Source organism: Ceratosolen solmsi, unplaced genomic scaffold (assembly GCF_000503995.2).
Source record: "Ceratosolen solmsi marchali unplaced genomic scaffold, CerSol_1.0 scaffold1, whole genome shotgun sequence".
Taxonomy (NCBI): domain Eukaryota; kingdom Metazoa; phylum Arthropoda; class Insecta; order Hymenoptera; family Agaonidae; genus Ceratosolen; species Ceratosolen solmsi.
In genome coordinates, this window is record NW_011948415.1 from 12,291,558 (window position 1) to 12,312,635 (window position 21,078).

General features: G+C 35.4%; 3 protein-coding genes across 11 annotated transcripts; 1 reads left to right on the forward strand and 2 right to left on the reverse strand.

The window, feature by feature from the left end:
* Positions 1-1,110: 1,110 nt before the first annotated feature.
* Positions 1,111-6,670, reverse strand: CkIIbeta (casein kinase II subunit beta). Of its 6 annotated transcripts, none has more exons than XM_011508023.1 (5): positions 6,308-6,670; positions 3,691-3,766; positions 3,479-3,581; positions 2,616-2,997; positions 1,111-2,009 (listed from the first exon to the last, which is right to left on the reverse strand). In XM_011508023.1, exons 2-5 carry the CDS (start codon positions 3,760-3,762, stop codon positions 1,901-1,903), a joined length of 666 nt encoding a protein of 221 aa, XP_011506325.1. In that variant the 5' UTR covers positions 3,763-3,766; positions 6,308-6,670; the 3' UTR covers positions 1,111-1,900. The 6 variants fall into 6 exon arrangements, with proteins under 6 accessions (XP_011506325.1, XP_011506326.1, XP_011506324.1 ...); XM_011508024.1 differs by lacking the exon at positions 6,308-6,670 and adding an exon at positions 5,379-5,491; XM_011508022.1 differs by lacking the exon at positions 6,308-6,670 and adding an exon at positions 4,888-5,140.
* Positions 5,608-15,506, forward strand: LOC105368878 (zinc finger protein 131). 3 transcript variants are annotated; one of them, XM_011508016.1, is made up of 4 exons: positions 5,608-5,634; positions 12,849-13,034; positions 13,119-13,295; positions 14,286-15,506. In XM_011508016.1, exons 1-4 carry the CDS (start codon positions 5,632-5,634, stop codon positions 14,964-14,966), a joined length of 1,047 nt encoding a protein of 348 aa, XP_011506318.1. In that variant the 5' UTR covers positions 5,608-5,631; the 3' UTR covers positions 14,967-15,506. The 3 variants fall into 3 exon arrangements, with proteins under 3 accessions (XP_011506318.1, XP_011506321.1, XP_011506317.1); XM_011508019.1 differs by lacking the exon at positions 5,608-5,634 and adding an exon at positions 11,498-11,609; XM_011508015.1 differs by lacking the exon at positions 5,608-5,634 and adding an exon at positions 12,459-12,515.
* Positions 15,507-15,724: 218 nt separating this feature from the next.
* flr (actin-interacting protein 1 flr) lies at positions 15,725-18,579 on the reverse strand. 2 transcript variants are annotated; one of them, XM_011508026.1, is made up of 11 exons: positions 18,402-18,579; positions 18,147-18,314; positions 17,849-18,017; positions 17,636-17,764; positions 17,436-17,540; positions 17,035-17,355; positions 16,737-16,856; positions 16,513-16,671; positions 16,398-16,400; positions 16,071-16,221; positions 15,725-15,885 (listed from the first exon to the last, which is right to left on the reverse strand). In XM_011508026.1, the coding sequence occupies exons 1-11, from the start codon at positions 18,428-18,430 to the stop codon at positions 15,776-15,778; spliced, it is 1,464 nt and encodes a 487-aa protein (XP_011506328.1). In that variant the 5' UTR covers positions 18,431-18,579; the 3' UTR covers positions 15,725-15,775. The 2 variants fall into 2 exon arrangements, with proteins under 2 accessions (XP_011506328.1, XP_011506329.1); XM_011508027.1 differs by lacking the exon at positions 16,398-16,400.
* Between the last annotated feature and the right edge of the window lie 2,499 nt (positions 18,580-21,078).

Sequence of the window (21,078 nt, forward strand, 5' to 3'; positions counted from 1 at the left end):
AAACGAAATATTTAATAAAGGTTACTTCAAGAAAAAATGGATAAGTATTGAATAATTGTTAGTGATTTTATAAATAATTCCAAAATCACAACTACATATAATACTTATCATAATGCAAAAGATGCAATCTTGTAATTTAAAAATCGTTTGCCAAAAAAAACCACGTTCATGGATACAAATTTTTTAAAAATATTTCGTCCAATTTACTTATTATTCTTAATTTCAGCCATAATTGTTATACTGATGTTTAAATATGTAGGTTTCAGAGAAAGGCAAGACTAAAATATCGGCGAGAAAGTAAAATTAAAAGAAAATAAATTTTAAGAATAAATAAATAAACACATTTTTTAAATAAGTCATGTATTAATTATAGATCGTATCGATTTACATTTTGCATCTGAACAAAATATGAATAATTCGCTAGTTAAAGGACGTCTGCTCAAAAGGAAAAACTGTTCGTTATGTTACAATAAAAAATCTGTTAAAAAAGTTTTTTCACTGCTCCGTGTCGTATTAATTGGAGGCTTTGCAGATAAATCGCAAGGGAATCGCTTCGCTTCGCTTAGACATCTGTGTAATAGCCTAAGCAAAAAACACTTTGCTGAGAGTAACAACATTCCCATCTACAAAATAAGTCAACTTCCAAGAGTCTGACACGGACCTAACGGTAAGAATAAAGTTTATACGATAGTAGAATACAAGCTTTATTCTCTACATTTAATTTAGTTTGATATAATATAACAGGCGTGCCCTCATCACTGTCCAAAATCTGAATCTGCACATCTATGAATCTACACAACAATTTGCTTCGGTCTCAATTCACACTCATTATTTTATTCGACGTGTTTATTAAATTACGTATTTTATTAAATTAATTATGCATAACGAACGTGATACTCTTCTTTATCCTTTTTATACTTTTTTGTATGTCACTAGTACTAAACCGGACAAATAATTATATATCTGGATTTTAAAAGAAAATATAAAGAAACTACAAAAGTAAAATAGTAAAATAAGCACAAACATTCATTTAACAATATAAAAATAAAATTATATTTGAAATTATATTTTAATTATATATATATATTTTTTTTAGTTTTAGTTTTGAATTACATACATGCACTTTTGGTAAATTTCAACTGTGTAATTCAAAAATGTAATTATGTCAAGAATGTTTTACAATGAAAATTCATAAAAAGCCACTCGAGGCAAATTTATGAAAAAAGAATATTAATCATAGTTTTTCACTTCGCGATTAAGAAATTTAGTTCATGCACATTTTACTTATTTTTATTTATTAATTTCGTTAAATTTCTCTTTTGCTACCTGCACGCTCCTCGATTCTTGATATACTTTCGCATCATTAGAAAGTATTCTTGAGCTTAGGAACTACTTGGCAGCAACCATCATGATGTGAGTAACTCATACAGACAAATACGTTCTACTTTTATCTTTGCTCTTATATCCTAGGTGTTTTTTTCGTTTTTATATTCAGTTTCATGTTTCGTGTTCTTGTTCTTCCATCTTCTGCATTTATTTCTTTCCTTGAATGGATAACAATTTTTGTGTGTTGCACGCAAAAATATGAATTCCGATCAAAAAAAGACAAAATTGTCTTTAGCTCAGAAATTAAAATGGTATACAACGCTCCTGTTTTTCTCTCTGACGACGTCAGAATTATTACAGAGACCATCAGAAAAAGTTTAAATTACGATCTTGTTCTAACGTCAGCTTATTCTAACGTCATGATCAGCGTCATATAATGACGGAAGGAAAGAGATTGAGAGATATATAAAAAATAATATTTTTTTAAATCTTAAGGACGAAATTAAGATTTGCATTTCGATTAGTGTGAAGAAGTTTTGTTTTTTTTTTCTTTATGGACTATTCTCAAACAATTTTAGCGTTTTCCATTATTATAATTTAATCCTCGAATTGGTTGTTTAAATGTAGTTGCTGATTGTTGTTGAACTTGATACGCTATAGGATGAATTTTAAATCCATATAACCTGTAATGGAAACATAAGTTAGTATTCGAATCTAAAAATTAAAATACATCTGCAAATAATACGATATGTTGTTTTTGGAGTACAGAATTTTATATAATGTAATTTAATGTAAGTCTATTAGTGTTCTATTTGTAAATAATAATTTTCTATATAAGTAATACAAATGGTTTGAGATAGCATCACTATTTAAATTAATATTTATATTAAATTTACCTTATTACATAGATGTAGAATCACATTAAACAAAAATAAAAACTAAAAACTGTTTAATATTTACATAATTATGAACTGTATCACCGTTACAAATTAATGACTAAATAGCCAATAATTTTTTATCTACATAGAATTTTAATTCCTCATCTCGGAATCATCAACTCAATTGTCATTGCATTCTTAAAATAGAAATCTCAATGTTACATTTATTATATCAATATAGTCGTTTACTCTTAATCATCGATTAAAAATTAAATCAATAGTTACGTCTTTCGGTAAATGCATAATATATCTTACTAGTATTGCAATTAATATGATGGAATAACATAGCACGGAATAATAAATTAACAAATTAGAATAAAATGTGAAGTATCGAACGAGCTTTTCTTATACCTAGGTACAAATTGAGTTGATGCACGCTTTGGTCTGTATTCTGGATGAACCATGAAGAGCATGTGTGGGAACCCTGTTCCAAAATATGCACCATCGGTATGATGATGTCGCGAGCTTTTAGGTGTATAAACATCCATACATTTTGGACAATAACATTTAACCATAGCTTCGCCAGGCAAATCACTTAATCCCAATGGAAGCATAGGCTCTGATTCACAGTAAACTCTGGGACAATGACCAAAATCACCAGCCTGATATTTCTCTATCATTTGAGCAATTCCTCGATTTGTTAGAATGTAACGAGCATGAATAAGTCCATATAGCATTTCCGATGCCTGTTCTATAAGATCCGACTGGTTAGGATTATCATCCAAATCTTCATCTGCAAAATATACAAATTAAGTATACAATTTATATAATTGTATGACAACACACTCTACCCTTTATTTTGAATAATTATTAGAGGAATTTGTAAAATGACGAAATATTTTGTTACACTAATGCTTTTTTTTTTTAACGAAATTATATCAATTGCTTGAAATTGATATTAATAGAACAAATTAATTTTATTATAAAATGCCTTAACGAATTAATGAATTTGCAAATGCTTTAGTAAGACATTTATTGGTGGGCTTTGAGAATTCTCTTTGATCGAACTATTTGACTTTTAGCGTAATGATCATAAATATCTTAACCTTATTTAAGGTTTATTATTTTTGATCGATGGTAGAGCAAATATTTACTAAGCTATGCTATGTATTAAAAAATATTCCAACGATATAGACTACATTAAACATAATTTTGAAAGCTTGCCTAACTCAATTTTATTGAATGATTGCATGTTTTATCAAAATATTACATACCAGGCTCCAGATCAAGAATCATGTCTAATGCCTGACGATAATGTGGTACTTGCTCATTAAGTCCTGTTAAGTTAAATTTATCTTGAATATAATCTTCGTCGACCTGTAAAAGAAATTAATTCTTATGGCCTGGCACACAAAGTATTATAGCGTGCAGTGATGATCGAATCAACTTATTCGATGATTTAACTAAATGACAAAATAGTACTCACCTCGCAGAAGAATTCATTGCCCTTAAGACCGCAGAACCATGAAATCCACGAGACTTCCTCCGAGCTGCTCATTTTACTATTTGAAAAACAAGTTAATTATACACAACTTACAGCTTTACAATTTCGAATAGAAAAAAATGCTACTCTGATTCGGCAAAACGGATGGACGTACGGACTGACTAGTGCTCTAGTAATGCTGCTCTGTCTACGTATGAAAAGCGTCTCGTACGAAATTACGAGAATACGCGTTTGCCTGTGTGAGATGTAAAGAGAAAGAGAGAGAGTGAGAGAGTGAGAGAGTGAGAGAGAGAGAGAGAGAGAGGCAGACAGACAGATAAATAGACTGTTTGATAGAGAGACAGACGAGCAAGTAGGCAGGCGGGCAAACAGAGACAGACAGACAGACAGACAGACAGACAGACAGACAGGCAGATAGATAGATAGATAGATAGATATATAGATAGATAGATATGCAGACAGATAGATAGAGAGACAGACAGACAGACAGACAAATAGAGCGTCAAAGAGTCCACGAGGTCGTCGCACGATGACCACGTGAACTTGCCTCGTGGCTAAGAACGTCCGCAAAAGATCCGAAATCACGCCGAGCAATGTGCTGCAATACACAGAGAGCAGTGGCTTTCCTCGAAGGTGGGGCGCGGGAGGCGTAGGCGTAGTTGGAAGGGGAGAGTGCGGATGATCGACGACGAAGTCCGTACGAAGGCAAGAACGCGCGCGCGACTACGCGAAATAGAGATGTATAGGCAAACAGAGCAAGAATGAGAGAGAAAGAAGGAGAGAATGAGTGAGAAAGCCTGTGTGTTTGTGTGTGTTTGTTGCGTGTGCGTGTGCGAAACCATGAAGAAGCGCGTGAAAGAGGGGGAGAGAGCGAAAAATGCCTTCGAATAACCTGGAGCACTCAGCACGAGATAAGAGCACGACACGAGGCTCGAGCTATGGGAGCCAGTAGAGACTTCGTGGGTCAAGGTCGAGCTGCGTGAAGCTTTAACCCGATGAAGCAGGTTGGATTGACCGAGGGAAGCTATGTTTATAGGCCGCGAGAACGAGCTGTCGAGGTACACCGAAGAAACTCCCCACGACGAGTTAGTGTAAAAGGGTCGACGGAGAGAAGTACGTAAACGAATGTCGGTGGAGAGTGACATACGGAGCTATGGAATTGCACGCACGAGGTCCCACCAGATTCAGCAGCGGCTCGATCACCCTGGAAGCGGATCCGACGTTCGTCCACTCCCTCGGATATCGGCACTTCTCTCAACCGTCGGCGTTCTTGAGACGCGGTCCTCTACCTTTCTCGTTTTCTCTCTCGCACACTCTCACTCTCTCACTATTTCCGTCTTTCTTTCACACTCGTTCCTCGCGATCGGCCTGCAAGATGCCCGACAACTTGCAACGGTAGCTGCTGCAGCGGCGCGGCGGCGGCGGCGGCGGCGGCGGCGGCGGCAGTGGTGGCGGCGGCGGTAACGGTGGCGGCGGCGGCGGCGGCGGTGGTGGTGTCGGCGGCAGCAGCAGTAGCACCGCGCGCTACACTAAAGGCGGCGGCGCCTTCGTAACGAAGATGGAGTCTTCGTTATCTCGGAGTTGCACGGGTGGAGTACTCGCTGGGGGTGATGTGGAAAGAAAAAAAAAAGAAAAAAAAAACGGGCACATCGGCGATTCAAGGGGCTTACCTCTTGGTGCCGCGATTAGTCACGCTCGCTCACTTTCCTATTAGCTCACTCTTATTCGGAGAAGCAGGACGGGCCGCGGGTGGCGCCACGGTCACGATGATCACGATGATCACAATGATCACGACGACCACGACGACGCTAATGCCAACGACAACGAGAACGCCAACAACACCGTGACCGCCGCCGCCGCCGCCGCCGCCGCCGCCAACAACAACAACAACAACAACAACAACGCGACGACGACGACAAGACTATGGTAACGAGATGGAACGAGGGGGAGGGGATGGCGGGGCGGGGCGGGGAGGTGGAGGTGGAGGTGGAGGTTGGTGCCGAGAACAAACGTGGCTCGTGCCATTCGCCCACTACAGCGACACCGGAACCGATTGTTTACGTTGTCAAGTGCGCGAATCTCGAGACCCTCACTGCCGTTGACGTCGCCGAATTCTCGGTGACATTGTCCTTACGACTTCCCGGCAATGATTTTTACTCGCTTTATTAACTACCGATGCTTCGCTCGAGTTTCCCGAAGAGTAGTGGCTGGCCCCCTATTGCCTTATCGGGCTTTCGACGATCTCCTCGACGCAATATACCATTATCGGTTAGACTATTTAGCACTTGACCCAGGGCTCTCGAGCAAGTACCAAGTTACCAAACTCTCATCGACAATTCGCTCGTCGTCTCCTGTAACAGTTGAGTAGACATAGTCGATAAGAGGGACGTTTGAACGTTAATTAAATGGACGACGTTCGTAGCAAAGTTTTCGATAACGCAGATGCTCAATTGCAAACCCAAGGAATTTGGTGAGCGCGAGTGCGTGCATCTGAATTTTTATGTTATTTCTGTATAGATAGATTGTACGCATTCGATTGGAGTGCCGTTGATGGTTGCAGAGGGAAATTTGCCGAGAATATATTTTCGTTCGCTCTTACCTGAACGAGAAAACCCAAAGCAATTTATCCAATTTCAACGAAGGCTCTCTGCGTATCTCGGGTCAGCAAGCTTAAGATTTGCCGACATAAATTTTATTTAATGCGAACGATCTTTTACGACACTGTTGTATATATAAAAAAAAATAAATCACAACTAGAGTAATTCATAAGATACAAATTTCGTAAAGTTCAACTGTCGTCACTAGGTGGCGAATCTGTCAACTAACGTTCACATGATCGTAAGCACTTCGGGCTTTCATAACGCCTAGCTATTTATATCTTGATTACCGTTACTTCTTTTTCAAGACGTGCATTATTGTTTTTCGTCAATTTATATTCCATCGGCAATTGTGAAACGTATCAAGCGTAAGCTTTCGTGATACTCCATGATTTAAATCTTATAATTACGTTAAATAATTTGATTTGTTATAAATGCTCTATATAATAAATGTTATGCGTACATTTTTTATGCCATTAATATCATAATGGCGGCATTTTCGAATATGCATTTTTTATTTATTCGTGCCATTTTCGTTATTTAATATTATTTTCACTTGTATTAAATTAATAGTTAATAATGGTCTAGTAAGAAGAATTTCATTGACAATTGGAAGAACAATTTTTTATACACCCTGTAGACAATCTGTCTTTCTTGTTATAAATGGAAAATTATTAATAAAAAAAATACGTTAGTTCATATAGAAGGCCTTATATGAAAATAAAAATTTTAATTAAATTCGTTATCAATTACAATTGTTGTTATTACGTTACATTAACAATTGATTGTTAATTTGTAACGTATCGTATCGTATAACGTAAGAAATTGGCTTGAAACATGTATAATTACTTCGTAATTTATTTAATAATAAAGTTTAATATTTATCTGACGATTAATATTTAATTAATTTATTAATATTTTTATTAATTTTTTCTATTTTACTAATAATTACGTGGAAATTAATTACGTACGGATTCTATGTCTCTTTGGCAATTATTTATTATTAAAGATAAAATTCGATAAGACAACGCTGTACGATCGATCTTACAATTTTTCTTTTTTCATTATTTTATATGGTGCATTAGTTTCTAATTTAAGGAAACTGGTAGTGTTGTACGTATCCGCATATTATGTAATATGCATTCAAGTTAAGTCAAACATAGCCTTTATTTAATTAAAAAGCATTAATAAGCCCCTCGGATCATACATATTATTATATAAGCCAATTTGTTTTAGATTTTACTTTCCTTATACTATTCTGTTCTCGTTATTATCCCCCCAAATACAATGCAATTCATTTTATAATATTTTATTATTTAATTATTGTACCATTGAGCTTAACTACTGTCTACAGAAAACAAAATTATACGGAATAAAATTTTCAATATAAGTGTTTATCTACATAACTGTTAATTACGAATACTCAATTTTGATAACATTTTGATAAATTTTTCCTTTGATTACGCAATCATCTATTAATTGTAGATTTTGACCTTTACAAAATTGTATTGCTTCACATTTCTTGGTCATGCTGTGAAATAACGAGCACACAATACTTTGTTTTCATTTATATGATATTTCGTGCAACATATTTCATTTAACGAATTAACATTACTTAATTGTCAATGGTAGAGGAAATAGAAAGTTATTTAAAATAATTCTAATTTCCTGAAATTGTCCATCGAATCTTAAAATCTAATTAAACGTAAAGATCATAAGCATAGAGATTTTTGCTTATGTTATATTGATGATAAATATTCGATTTGGAATGATATTCTTAGAAAATTCAAATCCTCCCAAGTAAACAATAAACAAACTGTATATCCAATAATTAATTTTTATATTCGCATATTATTTCAATACTTTCTAAGCTATATTCTTTTTTCTTTTGAGAATGCCTTTAAGTAGATACTTTTTGTAATTATTTTTTATCATTTCATAATTTTATGTACCATATATGGAGAAAAATAAATGTAAAATATAAGGTTTAGTCCTCGGAATAATTATTTACCGTTATTGAATCAATAATTTACAATATAATTTCAATGAAGCACTTAAAGTAGTTTTAAAGTAGCTTTATCTATTTAAAATATTTGCAGTCTACATTCACTCTTGATCTGTGTATGAAATTATTTTATTAACCTAATTTTTCAACTTTTAACTTTTTTTTGTTAAGTCTTTCGTTCTTTCGTTCTTTCAACGTTCAAAGATTCATACATCAATGACAATAACGCCCGACAAATATTGATTTATACTGAATTTTTTTAATTATTTACAATTTTTAACATTTTACACAAATACTGTGTTAACTTTATTTAATACATTTTTGAAAAATAATAATTTACTTGCACGCCATTTATTCTACGTGATTGTTATTCATTGTTTTGAAAGTGATAGCTTATTAAATACAAATGTAAGTGTTTTGCAGTTGTCCAATTCGTATTTAAGAATATCAAAAGCGTAATCGTAATCTTAATTACTAATACAACTTTTTAATTAATTTAATACAATATAAATTTACAATCGTATTACACAAATTAATTTTGTTTAAATAATCAATGATGCAAAATCAATACATGATATCATTATAATTATTTGCCAATCGTATTATGATGCACTGAAAATCATCGGTTATAAGGTTTAACCATTATATCGAATAAAATCTTAACCACAAATTAATTATTAAATTTCAAAATATAAAATATCTTTGTTAAATTTTAGTAAAGTGTACATTTCCGAGGAAGTTAATCTCGAACGGCTTGATCAATTAAATTTTTATACTATGTATTACAATAGTATTATACTAAAAAAAAAATAAATAAATTAAATAATCATGTCACGAGAAGCATACTCATTTATAAAATTAAGTATTACTTAATAGTTAATAACAAAGTTCGATAATTTAATTAAAATTCAATAATGTTGAAAAATTTCTATCGAAGGATTCTTTAATTGAATATAATTATTAATTATGCATATTATTTATATAATTATATGTGTCCATATTCTATGTGTCATCTCTCTATTTTACTCTAAAACATTACTCTTTATATATATATATATATTTTTTTTTTCGAATTGTTTATCATGTATTTACATTAATATAACGGTGGTATGTATATCATAATTTTGGAAAAAATAATGTTTTTATTTACTCTGTTGGTAATTAGTATTATTAAAATTTTAATTTTGAAATTTTCATATTTATTTGAATTCTTTACCTATAATTGATTATGGGGATTATAAATTAGTATTAAACTTACTTACGATAGAGCGTTTTTCAAAAACAGTGTAGAATAAAATTACTTATACACATATATTTAAAATGTAGAAAAGCAGTTTTAAAAATGTGAATTGCTTCTTTAAAATATTGGTGTATTTTTATGAGATTGTAAAATAAAGTTTTTGAAAAGTTTTAAGTGCAAAAAGCTACAAAATATATTACAGTTTTATAAATTTATAGATTGTGTATAGTATGATATATTTTATATTGTATAATTGATATATTTGACGAAGCATGAAAAGATTTATTCAATTAGACTATTAACGGGATTTTTTTATGCAAATAAATAAGATAAATAAACATAAACGCGCGTGCGACCATGAAGGTGTCGTGCGTGTGCGCGCGTGTATGCGAGGTGGTAGGGTTTTATATAAAAGATCCAAGCATCTTTTATTTCACTCCACGTATCTAAAGTTATCGATTCTTCTTCATTTTTGTGCATCGTTGTTTTATATTATCAATAAATTAATTCAATATATAAACGATGAAAATTATTTTGTATTATAATTTAATTAATTAATCGATCGAGTGGTTGTGGATCTAGAAATATTGATGAATAATAATTATACGTCAATTTATTTCTCTCTTTGCCGACTTCATTCGCTTGAGATAAAGTTAAGCGATTCGTACAAATATTCGAAAAACATAGATACAATAAATAATAAATTTTTTAAATAACAATTTTTTTTGCGCTATATTGTCGTAACAATAATATTAATCGGAATTAACGGATTTTCAAAGGCTCTTATATATCAAAAGTGTTAACAGTTTATTGTGAAAAACTGAAAAACGAGAGCTATTATCGAAATGAAAATGTCGGAAGTTCTAATTAAGCTGAAATGAAGAAAAGTCGAATCGTTCCTTATTATAGCGATCAAATTTTATTAATGGATATGGATCACGTCTACACGAATTAATCATACATTTCGTGAACTCGTATCATTAAAATGATTTATGCATAAGCCTTGCAGCGATGTGTGCGCGCGCTCGCATATATCCACACGCGCCACAATCTGCTGTTCATTACAACGTTTGCATTGTAATAGGATTTGTTTGTCTTACTTACATGTCCACCACGTGCTTCGCGAAGCCTTTGTCCTTGATCGTTAATATTTCCAGACAGGAGTACGAGAAAGCAGATCGGCTTACGAAAGTGAAGAAACCAACTACCCCGATACACAAGGTTTCTTAAGCTCGAGCGTACGAATGCTTTCTAAAATTGTATTTGCAATTATTAAGCAATTTGAGATCGATTGAGCAAGGAATAAATGATGATAATTGCAAGGCCCTGAGGTAGACTTAAGAGAAAAGAAAAGAAGGGAAATAAGCATCGGTGCGCAAGTGATTGCAGTTGAGAATAGGAATAGTATCGATGACGTGTTGGCGGGGTGGGGGTGGGGGTGGGGCATGAATTAATTATTGCTAAAAAAATTGAAGGAAGCTCCGGAATAGGCGTCTGGGGGTGAGGGAGGGTAGACAAGTGCTCGAGGCTTACCGCGGCACATTGTTGCACGACATTCGTGAAAAAATCTCGGCGAGCTCCAAAAGTTCGCTCTCGGCGTTCCCATTATCAACGCTCAAATAATTAATCATCGGCGGGATTTTGGCGCTCATTCCCTATGAAAGTTGCTAAGGCCATTCGCTAGATGGCTATTGTTCTCGATATAAAGACTAACCTAAGCTGAGTGAAAAACTATATCGAAGTTGTCGTACGTCCAAATTGGAAAAGCTCGGGTAGTAGTAGTACCTTCGACGAGCGAGCGCCGTTGAGTTGATAATTTGTTTTACGACGGTGGGTGCGTGTGTTTTTCGCGGTGATAATTGTCGCGCGGAGCCACCGAGAGAGAGAGAGAGAGAGAGAGAGAGAGGGAGAAAGAACGAAGAAGGAGGAAGAGGCAGTGGCGGAGGAGCAGGAGCAGGAGGAGGGGCGGAGGAGGAGGAGGAGGAAGCAGAAGCCTCAGACTTATCGTGCAAAAGTGCGACCCCGTCTTCACAGAGCAACGATTCTTTCGCTCCTCGAGGTAATGAGAGGCTGCGGGTCTTGGCGTAAAAACTCGCTGTCCGAAGGCCTGTTATGCGATGGGCCGAAGAAGGCGCGCGCGCGAGCAACTCGACGAGTAAAGCAAAACGAGGAGCAGAGCAATAGATAGGGATAGACATAGAGACAGAGAGACAGAGAGACAGAGAGACAGAGAGACAGAGAGACAGAGAGACAGAGAGACAGAGAGACAGAGAGACAGAGAGACAGAGAGACAGAGAGACAGAGAGACAGAGAGACATGCGTGCGTCGGATGTGGCGGGGTATGCGGAGCTTAACGGGGCGGGCGAGAGAACGAGATTGTCGCGGTGAGGAGTGGGGTAGAGGGATATGCGGTGCAGCAGCACCAAGTGCGCTAGGCTAGAACGGAGCTCGCGTGCGGGATCTCGAAGCTTTACCTTGCTCCAGCCGTGCTCGACGACAATAATAGACTTGGCTGGAACCTGCCTCTTCTCTGCGCCTCGCGCGAGCCGATTAAATAAATAGGATTGGCCATCGAGCCAGAGACGGCCGAGCTTCACCTAACCTTTGAACGTTATTCAATGTGCGCAATTCGCTACGTCCAACATTTTACGCCCGTATCGCGCCTTTTCTCTTTTCTCGACGCGACGAACGTTCGATCGTTCCTCCTTTGGCTAATACCGATGAGTGTTATGTCAAACTCGTCGCCCAGCACGATTTAGCCCGTTTGACGTCTCAAGAGGAATTCGCGTAATTTGATTAAAATTTCGTTTCCCAGTTGTTTTATCTCTGAAATATTTGGTACATCGCTTTACATTTTTATTGGTTACCACTGACACTACTGCTGCTGCTGTTGCTGCTGAAACTTCTGCCGAATCTGCTACTGCCGCTGCTGTCGTTGTCCATGCAGAGGAGTTCTTTCCTCATTGTAATTGCATTGAAAATTATTACGATTATGTTGTAATATTTTATTTTTACCCGAGATCGTTCGGTGCCCTGTTTCTCTCTCTTTTTTTTCGTTTTTTTTTCTTTTTCTTTTCCTTCATCTTTCTTGGCATCTGGTACATCCCACAGCCCGATATCTTCTTCGTAGTGTGAGATTCAGGGACTTTTATATTCTCGCGGAAAGTGATTTAGACACGCAAATAATGTTAATTAACAGTCACGTTTAATGTAAAATGTGATACACTTCGCTTTTAAACTGTTTAAGAGATTTCCTGCCAAGAGTCTTGTAAAGACAATTTCTATTTTCCATTTCAAGATAATGGAGGGACAGCAGTTCTGTTTACGTTGGCATAACTTCCAAAACACATTGCTTAGCTCGTTACCAAAGCTACTCGATGGAGGTTACTTAACCGACGTGACACTTAGCGCAGGTGGAAGGCACATTCATGCACATCGACTAATCCTGTCCGCATGTAGTTATTATTTCAAAGAGCTATTTAAGGTATGAATATAATCATTCGATATCATTGATATTGTCTTATAATTCAGGCGTTACTTTTAACGTGCAAGACTGTGATGCTTATAGGATTTGAATACACTCCAACATCCTGTGATTATTTTGCCTGGAATGGAATATGCTAATCTATGCGCTCTCGTTACATTTATGTACAATGGAGAAGTTAATATTTATCAAGAGCAGCTACCTGCATTGTTGGCAATGGCGGATACATTGCACGTTCGTGGCTTAGCGGATATTGCTGGGGTAAACCTTTACAATTATTACCATTCTTCCCTTTCATTTACCCATGCGATAAATATTAACAATCCCAGTTTTCTGTTTTATCTTTAATATTCTAAAAAGTACCTGTCCTCTAAATGAAATTTGTCAAATTAAAGTCCAATGCACGCTGCATGCTAATGATTTTTTAAGCTATGTTTTGTTTTACATATTTGCAAATGTAATTTCTCGTTTTTAAATGCCTTCACCTAGAAATTTTGCTGTTTTTTTTTTTTTTTTTTTTTTTTTTTTTTTTTTTTTTTTTTTTTTTTTAACAAAATTAAAACAAACGATTGTGTTGTTGTTTTGTTCAGGTGACTTAAGCACGCACATTCACTGTCATTCGCTCATTGAGCAATGATAATGAATGCTCAAACGATACCCATGAGATCAAGAATCGTTGTGTGTGTTGCAAGAAAGTGAGCAAGAACTAAACGCAAATGGATGAACCCCAAAATGGAATCCTATCCTACGAGTCGTAAAAATTGCTCGACAGGTACACGTAATGCTGTTGTTTTACTCGATACACTATCGTCATTTTGTTGACACAATAATGAAAATTTTACAAAGTGCATATTGATTAAAGACAAAATACAAATAAGGTTCATTTTGATGCAATAAAAGCTTTTGAATGAACTAAGAAATTTATACAATTTTGTTCTTGCTTTATTAGCACAAAGCTATATTTATAACTCAATTAATATTACTTTATTCATTTACCGTTTAAAAAATAATTTAAAATAAATATGCATTATTACTTAAGTTATAAAAGCTGTTAAGTAATGTGTATATACAGTTAATTGTATGTGAAAGTTTTACAATGTTTATACTTACTGATCTACAATGAAAAGAAACAAATAATTTATTAATTATTATCATTAATTAATTATAATATAATTAATTAATTATTATCAAATATTTAAATTTAATACATCACTGTAATCTAAAATAATACGTGTGTTCTCATATTTTCAGAAAGCATCCAGGTACGAAAATAATCCAACGGTAGATCCACCATCTTCGCTCGAAGAGAAAAATTTTCATTTAGTTGAAAAATTCGAATCGTCTACAAAAACCGATCCAAAGGAACACGAAGAAATCTTAACGCCTGAGCCCCACGAAGCAATGGAACCCATTGCTACAGACTTTCCTGCAGAAAGAGTCGAACGAAATCTCGAAATTGAATCTGAATCTAACAATGTTAGCGAACTTAATGATCTCCCATGTAGTGTTAAAACAAAACCTTATTATTCCATCAACGCTAAATTAAATCAGCGAGAAAAGAAATCAAACTTCAAAATTGATAGCGGACACTCGAGCAATATTCTGAAAGACGATTGCCAGAGTCCCCTTTTAGAAAATGTAAAACCATTGTTAACGGATACAAATTTCAAGTCTTTTCTCAGTGGCTCAACGACTAGTCGAGCTTCTCAAAGCTGTAACAAGACGAGCGTCACTTGTCTAATTTGTGGAAAACAGCTGAGTAATCAATATAATTTACGAGTTCATATGGAAACACATAGCAATAGCTCATACAGCTGCGCAGCTTGCTCGCATGTGTCTCGTTCTCGAGACGCATTAAGGAAGCACGTATCTTATCGACATCCTGTAAATTCTGCGCAAAAGAAAGCAAGATATAGTTCATCGAAGCCTTAGAATATGTAAAAAGACTTTGATTGCAGTGTAAAGTATTTTCATTAGAAAAGAATCCTTTCCACTGACACTGAAAACGTAACTTCAACAAATTTGAACGTTGTAAGAATAGAGGTCAACAAAGGTCATTTTGACTAGAAATGTTCACGGTGATAGTGAAATGACATTGCATAAAATGAGAAGAAGAAAAAAAATGGTGAATACATCTTACACTGTGGACAATTGACAAAATCCAGTATGTAGAACAACAATGTGATGTCAATGAAGAGATTTGAGGTTATGTTTGTAAGGAGAGGCGAACAAAAGTTCCTTAACGACCCCCTAGTGTTCATATTGTTATTGCTTGTTTGCTCAATTGTTATCGTTAATTTTTTTTAATAAGTCGGATCTCGTTTTAAAAATATTATTTTAATTGTGGATGGTTAAGAATTAATCTTGAAAGTTTAAATTTGCTATATTTCCATAGTTCATAAAATTGACAGCGATACAAAATTAGTTCAATTATTTCAATAAAAATTACGGATTTACAGTTCAACGAATAGATACAAAATTTAAGGTTTCAAACAAATGTTTTCAAATGTTTCAAAACAAAAATACAAATCCACACAGCTTATAAATTTAATTTTAAATATTTGAATTAAAATTTCATTGTTTTTGCTAATTAAATATTATAATAATTGTATATCGTGTATTGTATTAAAAAATAATATACAATGCAATTGAGAGCTAGGAATCAGTGAGAAATAAATAAAATGCATCTGTTGTTAATAAAGCTGTTCCTTGTAAAACAGATTTTTTTTTTTTCAGCATAATCAGATTTTTTCCACACGCCATATCTTTGTATTGCAGTCTTGACCGACAGAAATTACCGTTTCTTCGTCTAACCAAAGTAGCTGGGTAATTTGACTTTGTGAATGAGCATCTGCATAAAAATTTTACATACATATATACATATGCATATGCATACATACATACGTGCATACGCACACTCGCGCGCGCTTATATATCGCGCGTCTGTGTGTGCGTTTGCGCGCCTGTGTGTATATGCCATTGGGTAAAAATTATTAAGATTTTAATAAATACGATTGTCTTATTTTTTTAACGTACTTTTGATGATCGTATGTTTCGCGGGATTAGTAACACTCCAAATAATAATTGTCGTATCAAGACTTCCACTGGCTACCATTGAAGATGTTGGATTCCATGCTACACAATTCACCCTTGCATTATGGAAGCCCCATTCCTTATTGTGTGCCAACTAAATAAAACGTAAAAATTATTTTAATAATAATATTTGATGAAATAGTCTTGACTGCCAACGTTCACTTTTATAACTTTTCATGCAATAATTGAAATTCAAACGGCTATAATCTTTTGTATTCTTGTGGAAAAATTCATGCTCGACTGCAAATTATACCATTTTAGTTTACTCACTTTCTGCAATTTGTTTGTTATAAAGCATATAGAGAAGAGATAATGTTAGCATTAGTTTATGTCGTAATTGAAAGTTTGTTAGTACGTGGTGTATTAATCAATTATGATCGATTACCTTATATTCAGGAACCACGTAAAGGATAACTTTTCGATTTGCATCACAAGCAACTAAATACTTATTATCGGGACTATAAGAGGCATCGGTTATCGGGCCCAAATGTTCCAATTCCGTCTTTGATGTAAGATTAGTTCCATCAAGTTCATAAATGTAAACCTGCGCATAGTCGGTTATGCAATATAGTCTCGAATGAAATGTTTGAGTACAAAATCCTTATCTACCTTATTATCCGATGTTGATCCAACGGCAACGTCATTATTTTCTTGATTTATGGTCACACACGATGGATCGTAATCGACCGACAAACTCGAAACTTTCTTCCCGTCTATTGTAACAACAATCTGCAATAAAATCACTTGTGCTTTAAATCGATTATTAATTAGGCTCTCGTAATGGAAGATATGAGTCATCTAATCATGCACATGGTATAACATTGTAAATCATTATGTAAAGCTTTTTCGTTTTAAAGACAAGTGTCTAGGGGAATGAAAATTTGAAGGCAAAAGTGGAAAATCTCACCTGCTTCACAGCGGCAATAATGACTATATTGCCCTGAACGTCAAGGCCTTTTGGTTGCGAACCCAACCTCAATATCGATGTGTTTTCGTACGAGTTTGTTGCGATGTCAATTGTTCTTAGAGTGTCGTCAATTCCAGCGGTGTACACTAGGTCCGATGTTGCTTTCATTCCATTTATTTGATTGCCGTGGCCTTGGCCCTGAACGCGATCATTTTCCCCAGTGTCTGATTTCCAATTTGTTACGTACCCATCGTGGGAGCCCGTGTATATTGTACTTTTATCCTGACTTGTTGTCAATACTGTGATCGGCTTATTATGACCCTAAAACGAATAATTTATGAATGGAATAAAACTTGATCTGTCCATGATCGCGCATCTGGCATTTATTATTATTATATTACCTTCACTATCCTTAGGGGCTTCAGCGGATTATTAATATCGAGATAATTTATAAAGCCACTTAGTGAAACAGATAGTATGTGATTTCCTTGCCATAAACAGCTGACCTTGGTTCATCAAATATTCATAATAGGTTATTAAATTATTATTGTCAGTGATATCGTTTACAGAATCGTTTACTGTATAATCGAGCGATACGTACTTGCTGATCATCGACTGTAGCTCCCATAACAAATTCGTCAACAATGGTTCTCGTCTCAACATCCCACAATTTGCACGTTTTATCTCCGGATGCAGTCAAAAATTGAGTCCCATCTGGCTTCCAAGCGAGCTGAAATAAATAACGTTCCATTATAAAACCTGGAGGTTGAGAATTTAGCGCGTGGTCTCGGAGGCATTGGCAATGGTAGCTTACTCCGTAAACACCTCCTTGATGTGCCGGTGAGCCGACTTCTCCAACAAGTTCGGAACTCGTGCCGTCGTAAATGTAAACCTTACCGTCGAAACCTGCTGACGCAAACAGGTTGCCAGATGGCGAATAGCGGACTGCCTGCACGAAACGGGTGTGCTCTTGTTTAGTCATTCTACAAATGCAGAGAGAGAGAGAGAGAGAGAGAGAGAGAGAGAGAGAGAGAGAGAGAGAAAACAATTAAGACAATTTGAAATAGTTGTTTCGAGTTTTAAGTCAAATGGCATTTTATACGATATTATACTTGAATTTAAATGGAGGTCCTTCGAAAATAGCGATCGTATTATCTTCGCTTCCGGTTATAAGTCGAAAAGGTCTCGATGGTCGAAAGTCGCACGAATTTATTGGCTTACTCTGTCCGGAAATTTCTCCGACAGACGTGCCAGTCTCGGACATAAAAACATGCCCGAATCTGCAACGAAATCACGGTATTCACTACATACATTGTTCATTGCATTCCGCATGGTGCATAAAGCAAATTATCAAGAATATTTCCAACCTCTCTCGTCCCTCTCCAACGACAACCATTCGCTGATTATCGGGTGACCACGCGATATCTTTAATTGGGCCGCCGATTGGATGGAATTCATTTTTTAGAATATGTTCTTTATTCACAGTATCCCAAATCCTCACTTTACCAGACTGATCTGCACAAGCAAATGGCAAATTTTACGATTTTCATTCGAATTCACAGTGACAAATGTTTTCTTCGTTTACTCCACTTAAGCTCGATAATGAAATAATAAATTAACTTAATAATTTAACTCGATAATTAAATGTTAAATAGCTACTCGCCTCCAGACGCAATGTAAAAACCACTAGGAGAGTATTTGGCGACATTTACTGGACACGAATGTTCGGTATAAATATCCGAGATAGCAGGATTCTAAAAATAAATAAATAAAGACAATTTGACGATTATTAATATAAATAATGATAATTAACGATAAGATAAAGCGGAGATAACTTAGAGATAATAATAATAATAATAATAATAATAATAATAATAATAATAATAAAAAGGAATAAGGAATAAGGAATTTTTACTGGACGTATAATAATCACCTCGATATTCCGAATAATAACGCTATTCCCATTTGCGTATAAAAAATTCTTTCCCTTCGGATCTCCACCTAAAACTAATGGTTGGCCCCTCTGTGTGCGTGGCAGAGTTGCAAAAATGTACTCTGAAAAGCATTAAAATTTCATTTGTACATTATAAATTTTACTTAAAATAACCTTGTGCATTTAATTAATGGTTTTTTTTTTTTTTTTTTTTTTTTTTTTTTTTTTTTTTTTTTTGAAGAGAGCACAATTTAATTTAATTTAATTTTAAAGAGAACACAATTGTCAAATTGAATATTATATTTATTATTAATAACACCGTAATACTTTACATTGATATTCTAACTAATATTGTGGAGTATAATAGCGTATAAACAAAATTTGACAAATTATTAATTAGATCGTCTCAATAAGATTTTCTCTTAATTAGCCTTGGAGAGTCTAGAGGTACTCGAGCAAGAGTACCTAATGACAAACAATTTTAATTCGCTTTGTGTAATTAAAAACGTAAGAGCTATCAGTATAACAATCAGCATAAATCGTAATTCATAAAAATATCTTTATAATCCTTACAGTGATCGTTGCTCCTTTAATCAGTCAACTATATGATACAGTAATCTTATCAACGTCATTATTATTAGATTGTTGGCGTGACGATCTCTACGTTCGCAAAGGTCGATATAATGAATTGGCAATTAATCACTAAGACCGACACCCGAAACAACAGGTAGCGAATAAATGGGCTTTCATTTTCACATTATTACGTAATTTTGGAGCCAGGACATTAGATGGATCTCGCGCGAACGGATCGTGACTTATTGGGCGTCCGGCAAAGTAAACCGAACATTTCAAAAGTGAAAAACAACAACAACAACATCGTAGCATCCATCAGCGGAAAATTTCTTCTTGGCACAAGACCAGAATGACATATCCCGACCTATTTTCGTACCTCCATAGACATCTATGATTAGGATTCTGTCACGATCTTATGCGCTTGGTCTACTAACGATATCTCACGCACTCTCTCTCTCTCTCTCTCTCTCTCTCTCTCTCTCACTCTCTCAATCTCTCAATCTCTCGATTATTGAATCAACTCAAGTATTGGACGAGTTGCGTGAGCAATTGATCCAAAGTTCTTTTTTCAAAATTATAACGCTACCTCTTTGCAAGGTTTTAACATTTTTCGACGCAATAACGTGGGAAATGGTCGTTTGCGTTTCGCACATCTGTCGTCGTGCGTATTTTGCACGGGTCAACGTGGCGTGAGCGAGCGAGCATTCGCAGATGCGAGAAACGGCATAGATTTTTCTAAATTAAAACCGTATCCAATTTCCTTTAAACGAACTGTTTTTGGCAAGATGGATTGAAATACAAGACGGCGATACAACTTAAGAGCTACCTTGATCGAACATATAAGCAATTGTGAGGTACTTTTTGCATAATGATAAATAAGTTGCAATTAAGGATTTCGAGGGCGAAGGTAAAAGAGGACTGTGCTTATTAACGGTGTAAAGGTATCGTTAAGGTATCGTTAAGGTATCGTTCAGGTATCGTTCAGGTATCGTTAGTTAAAAATAACGTGAATTATTTGTAATTCACGTCTTTTTGGATATATAAACACATCATAGTGTAGGAGAGATTAAGAAAGAAAATTGTCCGGAATCAAGAAGAGACTCCGAATAATCTAAAACAAGGCCTTTCTTTAATGAATTTAAATAACTCGCGGGGCAGTCGGTTTATTTATATTGGAAATCAAAACAAATATAAACAACCAGATTCGAGTAAATTACACCATGGTTAAAGGGGGACAAGTTGGGCTGGTGGGGATGGAAGTCGGCCACGGTGGCTGCGATGGTGGTGGTGGTGGTGGTGGTGGTGGTGGTGGTGATGGCTGTGGTAGAGGTGACGGTGGCGACGGCGGGGTAGGGGTACGGTGGGCGGAATTGGAGAGGGGAGGTTGAGGTGCGCGCGCGCGTGTGTGTGGGGGGAGGGGCTGAGTGGAAGAGGAGTAGAGAAGAAGATAAGGAAGCAAAGAGATTGGGGTCCGTCCGCTGATTGTCACAAAGAAAGAAAAGAAGAAAATCGGGGGGCCGGCTGAGGTGGTGCGCGGC

Bases quoted from the DNA above. Each gene is read 5' to 3' on its own strand.
- LOC105368878 (XM_011508015.1), top strand. From the start codon at position 12,492: ATGCAGAGGAGTTCTTTCCTCATT. The intron at 12,516-12,848 runs GTAATTGCATTG...TTCCATTTCAAG, and splicing joins AGAGGAGTTCTTTCCTCATT to ATAATGGAGGGACAGCAGTT. The intron at 13,035-13,118 runs GTATGAATATAA...TGATGCTTATAG, and splicing joins ATTTCAAAGAGCTATTTAAG to GATTTGAATACACTCCAACA.
- flr (XM_011508026.1), bottom strand. From the start codon at position 18,430: ATGGTTGTCGTTGGAGAGGGACGAGAGAG. The intron at 16,857-17,034 runs GTGAGATTTTCC...ATTTTATTGCAG, and splicing joins TTATTGCCGCTGTGAAGCAG to ATTGTTGTTACAATAGACGG. The intron at 15,886-16,070 runs GTACGTTAAAAA...ATTTTTATGCAG, and splicing joins GAAACATACGATCATCAAAA to ATGCTCATTCACAAAGTCAA.
- CkIIbeta (XM_011508023.1), bottom strand. From the start codon at position 3,762: ATGAGCAGCTCGGAGGAAGTCTCGTGGATTTCATGGTTCTGCGGTCTT. The intron at 3,582-3,690 runs GTGAGTACTATT...TTTCTTTTACAG, and splicing joins GCAATGAATTCTTCTGCGAG to GTCGACGAAGATTATATTCA. The intron at 2,998-3,478 runs GTATGTAATATT...TATATTTTGCAG, and splicing joins GATTCTTGATCTGGAGCCTG to ATGAAGATTTGGATGATAAT.